The sequence below is a fragment of the Dacryopinax primogenitus genome (genome assembly GCF_000292625.1).
Source record: "Dacryopinax primogenitus strain DJM-731 SS1 chromosome Unknown DACRYscaffold_3, whole genome shotgun sequence".
NCBI classification, from domain to species: domain Eukaryota; kingdom Fungi; phylum Basidiomycota; class Dacrymycetes; order Dacrymycetales; family Dacrymycetaceae; genus Dacryopinax; species Dacryopinax primogenitus.
In genome coordinates this window covers 1588369-1604584 of record NW_024467200.1, presented here as the reverse complement: position 1 = coordinate 1604584, position 16216 = coordinate 1588369, and the positions used below count along the sequence as shown (strand labels likewise).

At 50.5% G+C, this 16216-nt stretch overlaps 7 protein-coding genes across 7 annotated transcripts in view; 1 reads left to right on the top strand and 6 right to left on the bottom strand.

Annotated features, from left to right (window-relative positions):
• DACRYDRAFT_98786 (P-loop containing nucleoside triphosphate hydrolase protein) overlaps positions 1-4065 on the bottom strand; it is a gene marked incomplete at its 3' end in the record, with an annotated part of 5024 nt that extends 959 nt beyond the window's left edge. The window contains exons 1-15 of the mRNA XM_040777548.1: positions 3970-4065; positions 3504-3916; positions 3382-3449; positions 3259-3333; positions 3058-3200; positions 2866-3006; positions 2458-2517; positions 2249-2261; positions 1690-2184; positions 1526-1637; positions 1288-1474; positions 1157-1238; positions 754-1105; positions 549-706; positions 62-497 (exon numbers count right to left, since the gene is read on the bottom strand). Coding sequence (XP_040631999.1) covers positions 62-497; positions 549-706; positions 754-1105; positions 1157-1238; positions 1288-1457 — 1198 coding nt within the window. The 5' untranslated portion in view covers positions 1458-1474; positions 1526-1637; positions 1690-2184; ... (6 more) ...; positions 3504-3916; positions 3970-4065. The remainder of the gene's footprint in view (positions 1-61; positions 498-548; positions 707-753; positions 1106-1156; positions 1239-1287; positions 1475-1525; positions 1638-1689; positions 2185-2248; positions 2262-2457; positions 2518-2865; positions 3007-3057; positions 3201-3258; positions 3334-3381; positions 3450-3503; positions 3917-3969) is intronic.
• A 358-nt stretch (positions 4066-4423) lies between these two features.
• On the bottom strand, positions 4424-5585 carry DACRYDRAFT_104989 (oxidoreductase; the record flags this gene model as incomplete). The annotated part of the gene is made up of 7 exons (XM_040768010.1): positions 4424-4561; positions 4609-4745; positions 4797-4871; positions 4921-4988; positions 5041-5131; positions 5182-5440; positions 5490-5585. 7 exons carry the CDS (start codon positions 5583-5585, stop codon positions 4424-4426), a joined length of 864 nt encoding a protein of 287 aa, XP_040631998.1.
• Positions 5586-6069: 484 nt separating this feature from the next.
• DACRYDRAFT_20647 (uncharacterized protein) lies at positions 6070-6805 on the bottom strand. Its single transcript, XM_040772019.1, has 2 exons — positions 6504-6805; positions 6070-6453 (listed from the first exon to the last, which is right to left on the bottom strand). Exons 1-2 carry the CDS (start codon positions 6741-6743, stop codon positions 6316-6318), a joined length of 378 nt encoding a protein of 125 aa, XP_040631997.1. The 5' UTR covers positions 6744-6805; the 3' UTR covers positions 6070-6315.
• A 1459-nt stretch (positions 6806-8264) lies between these two features.
• On the top strand, positions 8265-9666 carry DACRYDRAFT_114376 (uncharacterized protein; the record flags this gene model as incomplete). The annotated part of the gene is made up of 2 exons (XM_040769811.1): positions 8265-8335; positions 8392-9666. Exons 1-2 carry the CDS (start codon positions 8294-8296, stop codon positions 9664-9666), a joined length of 1317 nt encoding a protein of 438 aa, XP_040631996.1. The 5' UTR covers positions 8265-8293.
• Positions 9667-11783: 2117 nt separating this feature from the next.
• On the bottom strand, positions 11784-12233 carry DACRYDRAFT_47885 (NADP-binding protein; the record flags this gene model as incomplete). The annotated part of the gene is made up of 1 exon (XM_040774789.1): positions 11784-12233. A coding segment is annotated over one exon (450 nt), but the record flags the coding sequence as incomplete, so codon positions are not given.
• A 201-nt stretch (positions 12234-12434) lies between these two features.
• Positions 12435-13699, bottom strand: DACRYDRAFT_20645 (maleylacetate reductase). Its single transcript, XM_040772018.1, has 2 exons — positions 13067-13699; positions 12435-13014 (listed from the first exon to the last, which is right to left on the bottom strand). Exons 1-2 carry the CDS (start codon positions 13602-13604, stop codon positions 12467-12469), a joined length of 1086 nt encoding a protein of 361 aa, XP_040631994.1. The 5' UTR covers positions 13605-13699; the 3' UTR covers positions 12435-12466.
• A 134-nt stretch (positions 13700-13833) lies between these two features.
• On the bottom strand, positions 13834-15945 carry DACRYDRAFT_20644 (uncharacterized protein). The gene is made up of 11 exons (XM_040772017.1): positions 15639-15945; positions 15366-15580; positions 15028-15314; positions 14969-14979; positions 14668-14919; positions 14535-14617; positions 14355-14480; positions 14284-14293; positions 14192-14232; positions 14054-14133; positions 13834-14004 (listed from the first exon to the last, which is right to left on the bottom strand). Exons 3-7 carry the CDS (start codon positions 15058-15060, stop codon positions 14359-14361), a joined length of 501 nt encoding a protein of 166 aa, XP_040631993.1. The 5' UTR covers positions 15061-15314; positions 15366-15580; positions 15639-15945; the 3' UTR covers positions 13834-14004; positions 14054-14133; positions 14192-14232; positions 14284-14293; positions 14355-14358.
• Between the last annotated feature and the right edge of the window lie 271 nt (positions 15946-16216).

The following is a 16216-nucleotide window of genomic DNA, read 5'->3' as shown; positions in this document are numbered from 1 at the left end:
AGGACCCTCGCCACTGCTAGACGCTGCTTCTCCCCTCCTGAGATCATCAGGCCTCGTTCACCAACTTGCGTCTGGTACTTCTGAGCCATGCGTTCAATGGTGTGATGCACGTTCGCTTTCTTCGCTGCCTCCACAACTTCCTCGTCTGTTGCCGATATACGGCCATAACGGATATTGTGCATCACGTCCTGATGGAAGAGCGGTGTGTCCTGTGGTACGACGCCAATGGAATGTCGGAGGCTGTCCAAGGTAACGTCGCGCAGATCTTGACCATCAATGAGAATCCTTCCCGCGTCTGGCTCGTAAAACCTGAATAGCAGTCTGAACACTGTGGATTTCCCAGAACCGCTAGGTCCAACGATAGCGACCTTCTTTCCTGCTGGGATTGTGAACGATATGTCTCGGAAAATGGGGCGCTCTGGATGATATGCAAAGGCAACACGATCGAATTTGATTTCGCCACCTTTCAACACAAGTGCCTTCGCTCCAGGGGCGTCCTGAAACCAGTGTCACACCGAGTACATCGTAAATAGCAACGGTCAACGTACCACAATGAGTTTGTTCTTGCGGCGAACATTGAACAGAACTTCCATATCAAGCAAGCTCTGCCTCAGGTCCCGGTATACGGTTCCGAGGAAGTTTAATGGTAAAGACAACTGAAACACGAGCTGGTTCACCATCACCAGATCACCAACAGTCATATGACCTAATGGGGTATTAGCCCACGTCTGTATCTTTCGAATGCGGACAGACCATTGATGACGCCCTGTACAGCAAGGAACATCATGATAGTCAAAGCTGAGGAGAAGATGATGTTCTGTCCCGAGTTAAGGTAGGAAAGGGATGTTGCTATCTTTAATGATGCGTCTTCGTAATGGGCCAGATGCTTATCATACTTTGCAACTTCGAATGCTTCGTTGTTGAAATGTTTCACCGCTTCGTAGTTGATCAATGAATCGACAGCAGTGGTGGCCGCACTGTTATCAGCGTTATTGGCCTCCCGGCGGAAACGCGTGCGCCAGGCAGTCGTCCTGATGGTAAACCAGGTGTATGATGCCATCGCAAGCCCAGTTACGATCGCATAGTTGGCTCCGTAACTCCAAGTCTGAGATGCGATCAGATTCAATGCCGTCCAACGACCACAACTATAACTTACCAATATGCCACATACCATGGCAATTTCTAACGCAATGGGAGCAATGTGAAACACCATTGCAGTCAGGATGAATGTGATGCCTCTAGTTAGGTATGAGTAACCAAGTACTTGATACACTGGCAAGTCCGCACTTCGTTCCGCGGTCAATAGCTCTTGTGAGCCCGCCTGTTTGGCGAGATAAGTGGAACTTGAGGTCGAGATTCAGGACATGCTCGAACGTATCTCGCGCTACACGTCGTATTGCACGCTGGGCAACATCGGCGAATATGGCGTTCCTCAGTTCGCTGAAAACCGTTGACATAATTCTAGCCAAGCCATCTTATTTGCCCCAGTAAGTACCCATCTCTCCCAGAGGCAGATGGTACATACATCCGGCAATCACCGCTCCCGCCACCACCCACACAGTCGTATCAGCGGTTATTGGCACATTAAGGGCATCCACAACTCCTTTGAAGAAAAATGGGACTTGCACGGTCGCGATCTGGGTTTCATGTCAGTTAACTGAAGTGCAAGCAAGCAAGGTGCATTCGCACCTTCCCGACGATAAGCAGAGCAAATGCAGCCACCACCCTAGCTTTAACATCCCATTCTCCCTTGGACCACACGTTGACTGCTAGTTGCTTGATAATGTTCCAATCTGACTTTCGTTGTTCAGCCGGAGACAAATGCCAGGTATCCTCCCCCTGCTCATCTCCGGATACTGGCGGATGTGAGTTTACTCGAACAGCAGCTTTCAGAGAGGCTTTTGCTATCAATGCGCTGGGTATGTCTGCCGGAGTAACTGCTTTAGTTTGGACATCAGCTCCTAGAGCGGTTGATTCGGAGGGATTAGGGGATAAACGAGTTGAGTAATGTCTGAACCTCGGACATTGGAGGGCGAGGGGCACCGCGAATGTTAATGTGCTGCCAGACGTTAAACGTCTCTCCCACGCATGATGGGTAGAGATAGAACCAATATATCTCTCCGAGGTGGAGAAAGCACAATTGGTTGAAAGTCGTGTCTTCTTTAGCTGGTGTGATTGTGCTACCTGAGATCGATGAACCAGGTTGATGTCAGCGATTTGCTTGGCCTTCTGTGCTACCAGTGCGCACCTGTAGATGCCCTCTACATATCCTGAGCAATGAGCCCAACACAGAGGACTGTCCTCGTGGGACCATCCCTCGAGCGGAACGTGGCGGACGTAAGTTATGGCGGGAACTTGTTACTGAAGATAACGGTCGTCATCCAGCTACCCCCTTGGGCGCCGATCTCCCGATGTCTCCGAAGCCAGTGAGGCATTTTCTGGATTTTGAATGCTTACAACTAGTCCAGGTACCGTCAAGGTGAGGGATTTATGCTGCACTGCGACGGCCGAAGATCTCTGGGGAGCGATCCACGTTGTCGTGAACAGTCAGGATAGGGGTTGTTACATCGACTTACCTCAAATCACATACCCTTGGAAGCCGGAGGTAAGTGAGGTATATGAAAGGTCACTCCACCAACTGGAGCGTAATATGTTTAGTTTGAATGCGGCCAAGGGATGCTGCACTCCGACGGCCGAAGTCTCCGTCGGAGATGTGACTTCGGCGAGCAATGTAACCGATCTTCTTTTGAATAACAACCATAACAAGTGTCTAACTATTCGATGCGTGTGCCGTCTGAAACATGGCTCATTGCGCTCAAATATCCTGCATCGAGTCAAGGGAACAACGTATTCCTTCCCTCATACTGCATATGCAGCAGACGGCAGGGCCAAACGGTTCTTCAGCGCATCCTCTGAAACAATAGCATCCTTCCACTTCTCTTGCACCTCATCTAAATCCCAACATACGGAGACGTATCGGCCCGAAAGATAGTCGTCCTTCCCTTGCTGAGAGTTCCGTCAGCCGAGAGAACTAGTACGGAAGGAAAACAGACGCACAACAAGCCGAACCATCGCCCACGCCGGTAACTGAACATCGTCATTGAGCACCTTGGCGAGCTCCGGCCCGCCAGCCTTGGACAACTCGGTCTTCACTCCTCCGGGGTGGATCGCGAACACCTTTACCCCGTCTGGAGCAGCCTCTGGGATTGGAGAAAGCATTTGATCAGCTTTGGACGACGGAAGATATTGCGTACTCACCCATAGCGGCAAATTCGGCGACTCGGTTGATTGCGTGCTTTCCACTCTGGTAGCTCGACGCACCAGCACGACGGACTATCGAAGCGTCAGACTGTTTTACAAACTACGTGCTATGTGACGCACTTTGTGCACCAACTGAGGAAACAAAGATGAAGTATCCTTTGCTTTTGCCAAGTACCGGAAGAGTGTAGCTAAGCACCAAAGATCAACAGACATTCCAACTATTCTGCAGATATTCGACGTACTGCGCAACATTGAAGGAGCCTTTGACATTGACCTCCCATGTCCTCCACCAGACATCCGGGTCACGCTGGGCGATCGCTAGCGTGTTCACGCTTAGCGGTGAATACATGAGATCTAGTGGATGTTGCTCACTTTGTGTGAAATCTTCCATAGCCCCCGAATTGCTTATCACAACATCTATCTTCCCGAACTCCTTCACACAGGCCCCTACGGCATCTTTGACACTTGCATGATGCACAACGTCCGTAGTGTGCGTCGCGACTTTGGCATTTGGCACAGCGCGCAGAATGTCAGCCTTGACAGTCTCGAGAGTCTCTTGTTTGCGGGAGGCGAGGAAGAGGATCGCACCAGATTTGGCGAACGCAATCGCAGTCGCCTCCCCGATGCCACGAGAGGCACCGGTGATGAATACGACCTGCGTCAGATCTGAGCTTCATGATGCATACCAAAGGTGCGCGGGATACATACCTTGCCTGTGAGCGTACCCGTGAACTTGCTCGGCTCAATACCCGGATAGATGTTGTTATGGTGGGTTACCGGAAGGTCTTCCATAGGAGCGGGCATGACGATATCCACCGAAAGATTTCACGTAGGGCAGCGGCGTAGGTGAGCGAGCGGCTTGTAGCGAAATACGCCGTAACCCATAACTGTCGTTCGCTGGCTTTTGTAGGGAAATCACCGTATGTATGTATAAGTGTCCATTTCAGGCACGAAGCCCAAGAGAAGGGTCGACACAACGGACCGTGGAATGACAACATTAGAAATGGAGGTCGCGGAAACACCTTTACCATAGGAATATGGCTGACCCTACATGTTCCTACGAGGCTGATTTCACTAAGGATATCGCGGCATGACTAAATGAGTACTGCTGGAGTATTTTGGATCCAAGTGTATCATCACTATGATCTCAGAAGTACACCTGTCATGCGCCGGAAGGCAGCGCCAGTCGGTTCTTGAGCGCATCGTCCTCGAGAATAGCATTCTTCCAGTCGTCATGCACCTCGTCAAGGTCCCAATTGACAGAAATATATCGACCAGATAAATAGTCTTCTTTGCCTTGCTGAACGAGTGTGAGACGAGAGCAACCAGTTCAATCATAGAACGCACCACAAGCCGCACCATCGTCCACGCTGGCAGCTGAACATCGTCTATGAGCAGGGGAGCAAGGAAGTCCCCACCCGATTTGGCCAGTTCGGTCATGACAGCTCCAGGGTGTACGGAAAAGACCGTCACACTGGGAGATTCTGCGTTTCTTTTCAGCCACAACGCTGGTAGGGCACACTGATTGTCCTAACCTATAGCTGCAAATTCTGCGATGCGATTGATAGCATGTTTTCCGCTCGCGTAGCCTGAAGTTCTGATGTCTCTGCCTGTGTCGTGGTTAGCAACAATGGGAGGGACTACAGTGAGCTGGCCCACGTTGTGCACCAATGGAAGAAAGCAACATGAGGTACCCCTTCGTTTTCTCAAGTTCAGGTAACGTAAAACTGTGGCACCTTAAATGAAAGAAAGTTGCTTTCACCCAAGGAAACACCATACTGAGCGACGTTGAAAGATCCTTTGATGTTCACTTCCCACGTATGCCACCAGACACTGGGTTCTTGTTGAACGATTGCTGCATCAATCTCAGCTATCTAGCTTAGCGCTAGTCATGAAACCATATGAACTCTTCCATAGTACCGGCATTGCTGATCACCACATCGATCTGCCCGAACGCAGTCAGGCATCCCCTGACCGCCTCCTGAACCTGCAGATGATCCACGACATCGACCACCCATGTTTCGATATTCGCGTTCGGGACGACCTGAAGAATGCTATCCTTAACTTTGTCCAGCGTTTCTTTGTTCCGAGCCACTAGGAACAGTGATGCACCGGACCTGGCGAACGCGATGGCGGTTGCGGCACCAATCCCGCGAAAGGCACCGGTGATGAACACAATCTGTCCCAGTTGAGTCGATATACTCCAGTATCAGGAACCACGTGCTTACCTTATTGGTGAGCGTATTTGAGAATTTGGATGGCTCTATGCCGGGATAGATAGTATGGTGGTGCGTGACGGGCAGGTCCTCAGCCGGCACAGGCATCTTTTTGACCACTCCAATCAGTCCCTTCGAAGATGGATTTGAGGACGCAACGAGTTTTTCGAGTGCGCGTTATGGTGGGATTTATCTTCATATATGCGTTTGTTGAGGGAGAGGTTGCTTGTCCGCACGCGCGATGAGCAAGTTGTGGCGAACGAACCGAAGAACCTATGTGGACGCGCCGACCGCGAGGAAGGACATCATTCCACCCCTGACAGTCACAACGACAGCCTCCCAGGCAGTTCGGAGCGCGTTGCTCTCCAAGCTTATCGTATGAAAGCCTGCTTATGAAGCAACCAATGTCTGCGGTCGAGTTCGCACCAAAACTGCTGACGAGAGCAATGTTGTCTCGGTCGGATTTGGTCCGCAGTAGAGCACTTCGCACCGGCACGGCCGATCCCCATATGCGATCTATAGTCATGGACTTATGCTCTCTACTTGTTTCTCAGTACTATGCAGCGTGGAACCTAGAAGGGAGTCGTGGACTGGATCAACAATCTCTCGCTTCCGATGCCGGGGTAGCTCTCGAGTTTCTTGTTCCTCTGAGGGAACACGAAGCGCATGCTTCTATCTAAGGTTCTTCGGATGCTTGGTCGCCGTGGTCCTCTTGCCCCAGGATGATATGTTCACAATCCTCGTTAATTGGATAGTATGCGACAAGTTCTTCGAACTCTCTGCCTCTCTGTCTCGCCTGCTAGGCTAAGTTGCGGTAACCACGAGCGATTAACTCGATCTACGCTACCAGAGGCAGCAACAACCTGCTCTTCATCGCATCATCTCGGATGATGCCGCCTTTCCATTTCGAAGCTACCTCATCAAGGTCCCAGTTGCAAGAGACGTATCTTCCCGACAAATAGTCATCTTTCCCCGTCTATTGCACCTTTCATCAATGGGGACATGCGGCATCAAAGGATCACGTACCGCGAGGCGGACCGTAGTCCACGCTGGCAACTGAGCGTCGCCAATGCATAACTGCATGATTTCCTGACCAATGCATTCCGCCATTGCGGTTCTCACTGCTCCTGGGTGGATAGAGAAGGTTTTGACCTCTGGATGCTCCGGAAGCTTATCAGTTCTCAGCCAACGCGTCTTCCCGGTCGACATACCCACCACGATGAACTCGGAAACCCGGTTCAAAGCATGTTTGGTGCTAGACAGCATGTTTGAGCATTGTTGTGCTGTCAAGGCGACTTGTTGGAATACCTCAGATAGCTGGACCATCCAGGATCCACAACTTCGAGGTCGTCAACCGATGACCAAAGAGATGGATTTGTGGCTGCTCACGGTGTGCTCCTATACTCGACACGAAGATCAGGCGTCCTCCCACTTTCGAAAGGTGTGGGATGGTATAGCTAGACCAGTGAGTGGATATCCACATTCTGATTTCTCTGGTGTAGCCTACTGGGCAACATTGAATGAACCTTTAACGTTGACCTCTTGCAGATCCCCATGAGCCACTTTATCATATGCGAAGAATTTCCACTCACCCAAGTAGACCACCACTCCTCGGGATCTATGCGTTCCATGCCTATAAATCTTGTCAACACATCCACGCCCCTCAACAACAAGTCCGCATACTCATGTTTGGCTGCGCCACACCTGAATTGCTGATCACGACGTCAAGTTTGTCGAATATATCAATGCAATTCTGAACTGCGGCCATCACATCTTTCGGCTCGGCGACATCGGTGACCTGATATGCCACCTTTGCACCGGGAATCTCTTGGAGAATGTCGTTCTTCACCCTTTCCAATGATTCGAGCTTGCGAGACGCCAGGAAAAGAAAACCCCCTGCCTGGGCAAAGGCACACGCCACGGCTTTCCCAATACCTCGCGATGCCCCGGTCAAAAAAGACCTCCAACAATATGAGAATAGTTCCATGGACGAAGGAATCACGCTTGCCTTTCCATTCATGGAACCGTGAAACGCGGATGGGTCGATCCCAGGGTAGACGTTGTGGTGGAGTGTCACCGGCAGATCTTTCATATTGAAAGACATATTCAGTGAAAGCGTTTTCCCCGTCAATGGCAATCGTCTTTCACCTGGTTCTCATTATATACGGTTAGGGATCCACGAGGACCCTCCGTGGGCCAAGAGTGAGAGAGGACTTCCCCTTAGTCTCTGAGTCATTACTGGTGTGTGGTCTTGACCATTTCATCTTTCCCACGAACTAGGTTTGGACGAAATCCGCCGAACCAAAGAGGAAAGAAGCATGATGCCCGCGAACATTGAACTGGATCGCCGGGGCCCTGCGATTGGCTCAGGGTTCCTCCACGGGCATCGAATCCGAAGCCAGGTGTTGTTGCTTCGTATGATTGGCGAACTGAATGGTGCCCGCCGGCAAGCCCCAGCCCACACTTCCACAAACCTGGAGCGTATGCGTTCCATTCAAGAAAGTATCTTGGTGGTCTTGCAGTCCAACGGCCACTTGCTATTATTCTAATCCCCACGTCTTTTGCTTCCGTGACGTGCACCTAAGGCGCTAAACGAAGCCTGACGGAGATAATTCTCTCGCGATAACGGTCGACTCACACGAATCCATTCCACAACGTAAAACAAGAAATGCATCATATCTGGTCTGTGAACGAACTCGTTGACGCAATCATAAGTTGCATCGATCTGGAAGATGACGGTGCCCGTTCCACTCTTGCCAAGCTTGCCCGTACATCTCGCCTGTTTTTCACCCCAGCAACACGATACCTATGGGCCGATGTCGACTTGGCAGCGATGCACTGCCTTCTCAATGCTTTGCGTGTTCGTCCATTATGACTCGGACCCCGTGAAACACTCGTAACCGCCGGTATTTAGATCGGATTGTGGGCCAACAAGACTGGATCAGAGCGAGCTGCTCGTTGTAGCTTTTATGAACGCCATATCCGAGTTCTCACTGTGGGGCATGATATGTACCTGGACCTTGGCGACGGAGAAGTGCAAAGTATTATTCTGGGCGAAGTTCTCCATGGATACCTGGACATGTTGAGACTTCGTGTCGAGGAGTTTAACGGCCGTTTCCCCGGCCTTCTTACTCTCCGCGTGGCATTTCCCCGAAACCTCGAGATTCAAGATGCCATCTTCTCGATGGCAAGGATATGCTTGGTGCCGTCTCTGTGCAAGGTTTGGTGCTCGGCGATGGATGTTTTCATACCCTCGACAGCCTTCTCATCGAACGCAGCCCTCGCTTTCTTCCAGGCTATTCCCGCGCGATGCCCCCACCTACAAGTTTGGCACCTTGATGTGGAGGAGTCCGAGGACGTTATGTCCGACGATTTCGCGGCACCATCAGAACTGATCAGCGTGACGAGATCGGTGATTTCGCAGGTTCCAAATCTATGCTGTTTCGCAGCTCCTGCATGGTGCTTGATTCCGTCAATTTACGACGCTCTTGCCCGTCAACCCCTCCTCGGGCAGATCAAGATCACAGACTCGAACGAGTCAGTCCCGGATTACTACGATCTTGCCCGTCAACGTTCGAATGACATTCCAGCACATATGCCCTGGTTTCCTCGACTAGGCGTACTCCATTTTCAAGGTCATGAGGGGCTTGTCCTCGACGTTCTCCCTGATCCAGCCAGAATGGGCAGTGACGGGAGTACAATCAGTCAAATGCCCCTGCTTCATACGGTCGATATCTTTGCAGGTAGGTCAGATGCACATGAAGATCCATCGCGGATCCCGTCATTGGTCAAGATCATAAATTATCTGCAATACTGCCCAAAGATCACCCAGCTTGAACTATTCATGGACTTCGCCCCTGCTCCATCGGATGCTGATATCGAACTAATCGCGACACCCTGGCCCGCTCTTCAGGCTCTATGCATTTCACCATGGTCTATGAGTGGGAGGGCGGCTGCAGCGCTCACCTTGAAGAGTTTGCTGATCCTGGCCGCGCGTTGTCAAGAAATAGATCGAATCGATCTGCATTTATGTCATGGTCTAATACCAGAAGTTCCAGCCCAGCATCAGATCTCCCGGGCATCGCCCTGGATCACCTTGTCATTGACACAAACAACATCTGAGGACTTTCTCCGACGTTTCTTCCGGAGGCTCTGGCCAGGCTTCAGGAGGGCAATACTCGTCCCATAAGAGATGTGGGAAGGTAACGATTTTACTTTCCTCTTTGCGACCCTGATTTATCAATCGAACCCTTGATACAGATTTTATGTAGGAATAGTTCGCCCTGTATACCATTATAATACGAAGTGGAATAGAATGAATTGACTACTAGTGGGAGGTTCCGACTGCGCAGCGATGACAAGCAACGGCCTAAGGTAACGCAAGCCGGTTCTTAAGCGCATCATGCTCCAGGATTTTGTTCTTATACTTTTCTGCCACCTCATCCAGATCCCACACGGAAGACACATATCTCCCAGCAAGGTAGTCCTTGGATCCACTCTGTAGCTATTTGAGCCCACAGCTACCCCTGGATGACAGCAACATGTACCACAAGCCTGACCATGGTCCACAGCCCTATTCACCCAATTTGGCCATCACCGCACTATGATCTGTGGGTTGTGTCCAGACATGGACATTCTCCCTGCTCATTCTGTCCATTGTCCACCAGCAGCAATCATCCACTTGCCACTGGCAACTATTACGATTTAGTCATGCCCCAAATGCCAAATGACAGCACACCCCAGTGTGTCAGGGGATGTTCCCAGATTTGGCCAGACATGACAGCAATTGACATCAATCTAAGCAATAACCACCGAAACATCCTGAATGACAACCGAACACCCAAACCATGAAACCAGGTAACTCCTAATCATTGATTGTACCTTGTCATTAGACATGACACCGTATGGAGCCTGCCCTAAATCACTGTACAGTCAGCCACATGGCTTTGCTTCCATTTTGCTTCCATAACCTAGTAGTATTTAGTCTTAGGTACAACCACTGCAGCTCCTTAGAGCTGATCTCTTAGGAACCCCATGGTCCAAGGTCATTAGGCTCCAAATCCAAAGCTTTAATCATTTCAGATGTGCACACAACACACACACAATTGTGCCTGTCAGCTGCCAATCACCACTTACACTATAGAACCCCTGCCAATCACTCTATTTGTGAACAAACATCAAGGTATTGATTGACATACCACTCACTACTCTCCAATTTGCTTGTCACCTGTTCAGTTATTCAATCATCAACAATTGTTGAATCATGTTGCCCTCACACAGTGTGAGCTTCCACATCTGGGTGCTTCTCCTTGCTAGCAAGGATAAATGTGCATACAACACAGAACCAGTGCAGCAGCTGCATTGGGTATCCTGGCTAATCATGGTGGGATTGGGTATGTGGAAAGTGCAGAGTGGGACAAGCTGAGAAATGCATCCTCAGAGGATGCATTTCTCAGCTTATCATTGATGACAATGAGAGCATCACAGAAGACCACATAATATTATGTGGTCTTGTGTAATACTCTTGTCCCATTATCACTCCATTTTCAGAACCAGGGACATCATGTTGTGTGAATAGGGAGAAGCACTATTGTTTTGGGCACTGCTCTGTCTTCCTTTCCACCTGGGATAAAGAAGCAGCCAAGGGTTCGCTTCCTTGCATGCTGTGTGAGAGGATCATATTAAGTACTGACTTGGGTGCTTCTTACCCTAAGTTCTCTGATGCTGCTTGGCCCACTCTTTGATGTGTTACCTTGCTGGGTCTTTCTGGCCGTGTTGTTCAGCGCTTGCCCAGAACGGGATTTGTGAAGTGTTGTTCTCAGTACTTCCCTGCGTTGTTAGTGCATTCGGCCGGTGGATGCGAGATCCTAGGTCCATGTCATCATTGAGGACGCTCAGCAGGAGTTCGCCACCAGCCTCTTCACTCCTCCGGCATGGAGGGAGAACACTGTCACACCGGCCTTGCCATGCTCTGCGGATACCGAATCAGCCTCGTTAGTATCGAAGGAGAGACGTAAACGCGTACCAATGTCCGCAAACTCTGCAACCCGGTTGATAGCGTGTTTCGTGCTTTGATATGCTGAGCTTCCGGGTGATCTGACTAAAAAAGGTAGCGCGGGTGAGCAGTAAGAGAGAGGGACTAGAAGGCAAGAACACGAACACTGAGCGGCCACGCTGCCCACGAAGATCAAGTAGCCTCGTGTTTTCTCCAGGTAGGGAAGGGCATAGCTGACACGGAGTTATCAATTAAAAGATGCAGTGGGGCAAACAAGGCGCACTGTGCAACGTTGTACGATCCACGTACATTCACTTCCCAAATGTTGCACCACACATCTGGATCTTGGTCCGCCATCTCTGCAGCAACACGTCAGTTCGTGCCTGCTTGAGCATACTTATCGATCGATAGAACTCACTAATACCCAATACCTCCATCGCACCAGAGTTACTGATTACCACGTCCACTTTTCCAAACAGCTCTATACATTTCCGGAATGCCTCTCCAACCTGCTCATGTCGCACGACATCCGCTAGTGCGGTGCCGACATGGGTACCTGGAAAACGTGTTTCGACCTCCTTCACGGTCTTGTCAATGGTTGCCTGGTTTCTCGAGACCAAGAAGAGAGATGCGCCGCATTCTGCAAAGGCGTATGCGGTGGCTTTCCCGATACCGCGCGAGGCACCGGTGATGAAGACGACCTTGCCTTTGTAAGAGTCTCGGAACTTGGAAGGATGGATGCCCGCATAGACAGATTGATGGTGCTTCACTGGCAGATCTTCAGCAGGAGGTGCTATTGGAATGAAGCAACAGGATCCCTGCAGTCCACAGCACTGTGCTTGCCATCGTCCTCCACTTATAGGCTTAAGAGGGTGATCGTTGATGCGAAGGGACGGGGACAGGGAGGGAGTGATCCAGGGACAATGGAGGGCGTCGTAGGACCACAATAACACAATTCCATTGAATGCCGTGCTTGTTTGTACATTACGTGTATTCACAAATCTGCCCTAGCCTCCTCACCTGCCCAGCACCGCCGTATGACTTCCCGAATCTTGTCCTTCTCGATATCTCTCGGATTCCAGTACGGGTTTCGAGTAGCAATCTCAGCTGCCTTGTCGACATCCTCCTCCTTCATGCCAAACTCTTTCAGTCCCCGCTTGACCTTCAGCTTCGTGAGAAGTATGTTCAAGCCGTGGATCGCATCGCCGTCACTGCCAGGAAGGGCGTCGGCCAGTTTGTGCATCACCTCCGGAATGGCGGGGGCATTGTATGCCAGTGCATGAGGGAGGACGATTGTGTGCGTTTCTGCGTGGGGGAGATTGAAAGACCCCCCAAGTGTATGGCACAGTTTGTGGTGCAATGCCATACCGACATTACCGAGAACCGCGCCGCATAACCAGGCACCGTACAGGGCTTGGGAACGAGTATGGACGTCAGAGGGGGTTGCGACGACAGTAGGAAGGGATGCTGCGAGTGAGCGAATGCCTTCGAGTGCCATTAGGGACATGATTGGATTGCCGTTTTGCGCATATAGCCCCTCAACTGACCTGACGTTAGTATTGAAGTACGAGTTACTGAAATGCTGCAAACGCACCTGAGTGGGCGATCGCGTTCACACCGCTCGTCGCACTCAGACCAGACGGTAAGGTCATTGTCAGATCCACATCGTAAATGACTGCTGTAGGTAGGATCTTGGGATCGCTCCTCGTCCTCTTCTCTCCTCCAACCGTCTCTCCCAAGATAGGTGTCATCTCGCTTCCAGCATATGTTGTAGGTACGCTGAGGTGTGGCAAGCCCGTACGCACAGCGAGCGCCTTACCCAGCCCTGTCGTTGAACCCCCACCAATGCTCACTAAGCTGTCCGCACCAGAGGACTTGAGGAACTCAAGCGCTTCGTCGGTGATATGCCCGGGGGTGTGCATCGTCGCCTTGGGGAAGACACCGGCGGGTGTGATGCCCTCCCCAGACTTGACGACCTCCTCAATCTTCTCGGCTTGGAATGTCTGTTCAGGAGTACAGAGGATCAGCGGTTTGCTGACTTTGAGACGGTGGAGTTCCGCGGGCACTTTCGCGAGCGTTCCGCTACCGAAGACGACGCGCAGAGGCGCTTGGTTGTATTCGAACGAGGACATCGTTAGACGCCTTGCTGGCAGACTCCGATGACGGGCTGCAAGAGAGGATGCCCTGCTTTTGAGGAGGGAGAGAGATGGAGGGAGCATTACATGGTCGGCAGTGAGCGACGACAAGTAGATATATGTACGGTCATGAGAGTCGGAGGCTGACCCTTACTCGCTTGATAGTTTACCCAGTTATAAACAATTTTCCAACATACATCACACATACACTTGTACGTTCCTTCAGAAATCACTCCAATTTGAACTCTCTGACTCATTCGTCCTACATGATTCTCCAGTGCGTCCTCCGGCATCTTCATCCACATCAGCTGCGTTGTCGGTCGGGGTTTTGGGATTGAGCTGAGTCGCCACAGTCCACTCTTCGGGGGTGACAACATCTCGGAGATTGAGGTAGATTCTATGCGTAGATTAGATGACATGGTAGAGACATACAGCGTCTTGCGTACCTTCCGATTAGCATCGTCGAAATAGTCCAATCCGGTACACGGACAAATACGTACACATAGCCAATGAAGAAGAGTGGCTCCTGTCATTCGAACAAGTCAGATCGTGGTACTGTAAATATCCAATGGAATATTTGGCACCGGTAAGGCAAAGAATGAGATTAGGTTGAGGATATTCATAGCTGCGTCCCTCGTTGAATTCTCCTTCTGGGTGGGAAGTTGAGGACGCTCACCTAGAATGATCTAACACGGAACAAACATCAATGCTGAGTGGGGCGCAGGTTATTGAACAAAACAGGCATACCACATTATAAAGTATTCCATCGAGAATAAGACATGCCATTACCTCTGATGTACAGCCAGCTAGCAAGGAGCCCCGTTCGTAGGCCTTGTAGAGTAGCAGTAGACAAATTAGCCCTTGAAAAAAGATCTCAGGGGGCAAAACTCAGTTTTTCTCTGATGCTCAGCTGGATTAACAACTTACGTCTGAAGCCAGAGTGACCCATACGTAGGCCGGTTTGTCGAGAACAGCGCAAAGTTGTGAGGCGTATCGGACGTCCTGGGTTGCTGCAGGGAAACAGATTAGACTGAATCAGGATAACACTGAAAAGCAGAACATTTCGCCCAGGAATCGCTTGTCAGACTCAGGATGACGACACCTGGCACCCAAGCCGACGCCCACAGAAGCCCAAACCAAAGTTGGCTGAATTTGACGGACTTCTTGTAGATGACCCAGGCTCGAATAGTGATGGGCCCTGCAGGGTGACCAGTCAGTCTTGGGAGCTCTATCAAGAGTACCCCCACCCGCGCCAAGAACCCATCCAGAGACCGCAGAAAAGAGTATCATGAACGAGAAGAACTCGAAGCATCTGGGATTGGTTCAGCTGAATTGTCCAAAGTTTTACATCCAGCCAAAACCTAGCGCAAGACTATAGCATTAAGCCATCGAAATTATTGTCCGAAATTATCTGACTCACGTAACTTGAAAGACCGTTCCAGAATCCACCCATGACTAGCACCGCAAGGAGAGCATAATGAACGACAAAGATCTCTCGCCGTCGACTTGACTCACTCGGGATCGCGGTCGGGACACAGAGGAGTGTCGTATAGCGTTGGAATAGCAGAATATACTTGATAGCCGAGCGTCTCGACCGCCAAATTAGCCTGACCTATTTGTTCCGCTTAGTCCTAGATTTCACCGAACCGTGAATAAGCGCTGTATCTCTTTTGGTATCATCAAGAGCACGTCATAGCACAGTAGAGTCTAATAATGTGTCAATGTCATCATTGTGCACCTATAGTATCAGTAACTCACCACTCCTGCTGTCATTACATACTGAGTTATTCGAGCTTGGGCCAGATCCGTTTCATTTGCACTGGAGGAACTCATTGTACGCCGGGGATCACGCCGTGTCGCGTTCTCGGCAAACTTCTAGACTTTCAAGTGCATTATATGGGAGTGAATGCGCGGATAAGCAGGGACGTATATTGAATATTCCCACAGACAGCCTTCGTATCAGGAAGAAAGCCCTGCCCCCAATAAGATCCGAAGCGAACGCATGATGATGACGTCGAACGCAGTGCTTACAGTCAAGTGTAATAAAGCACTAAGCTGGCCGGCACAGCGCCGACATTCGCATTCCCATAGGCAATAATCCGCAGAGTCTGAGTAATCAGATGATCTCATCCAATGCAGACATCTCCGAGGGTATAATGCGCAGTGGTGTCCTCTGCAGGTCTTTTCAGCCATCTCGATAACGAGGACATGTCCGAAGGCAATCTAACGTCGCAGGTATTGCTGATTCCTAGACTAATATGTCCCTCGGCGTCTGAGCCGCTGTCATGGACCATCACTAAGAGAGCACACAAACGATGTTGACAAGTTGATGATAATCAAAAGCTGTTGTGCATCCGAGAAGTCGTGGCAAAATTAGAGCACGGAGCCAAATTGGGATCTCCAGCAACACGTGCCTTGATCGATTTCAAATATTACTCCAGTCCGAACTCTGCGTCGAGTTCGCTGTGAGTCTTTCTATTCTGTGTTCTCTGACTCTTGGATCCGTGTTATCTACATCTTCGGCTAGGCTTGTTGGGTAAAGTTGAGTTGCCCTGGTCCACTCCACGGGGCTGGCAACGTCTCGGAGGTTTAAGTAGATCCTAGGTGAA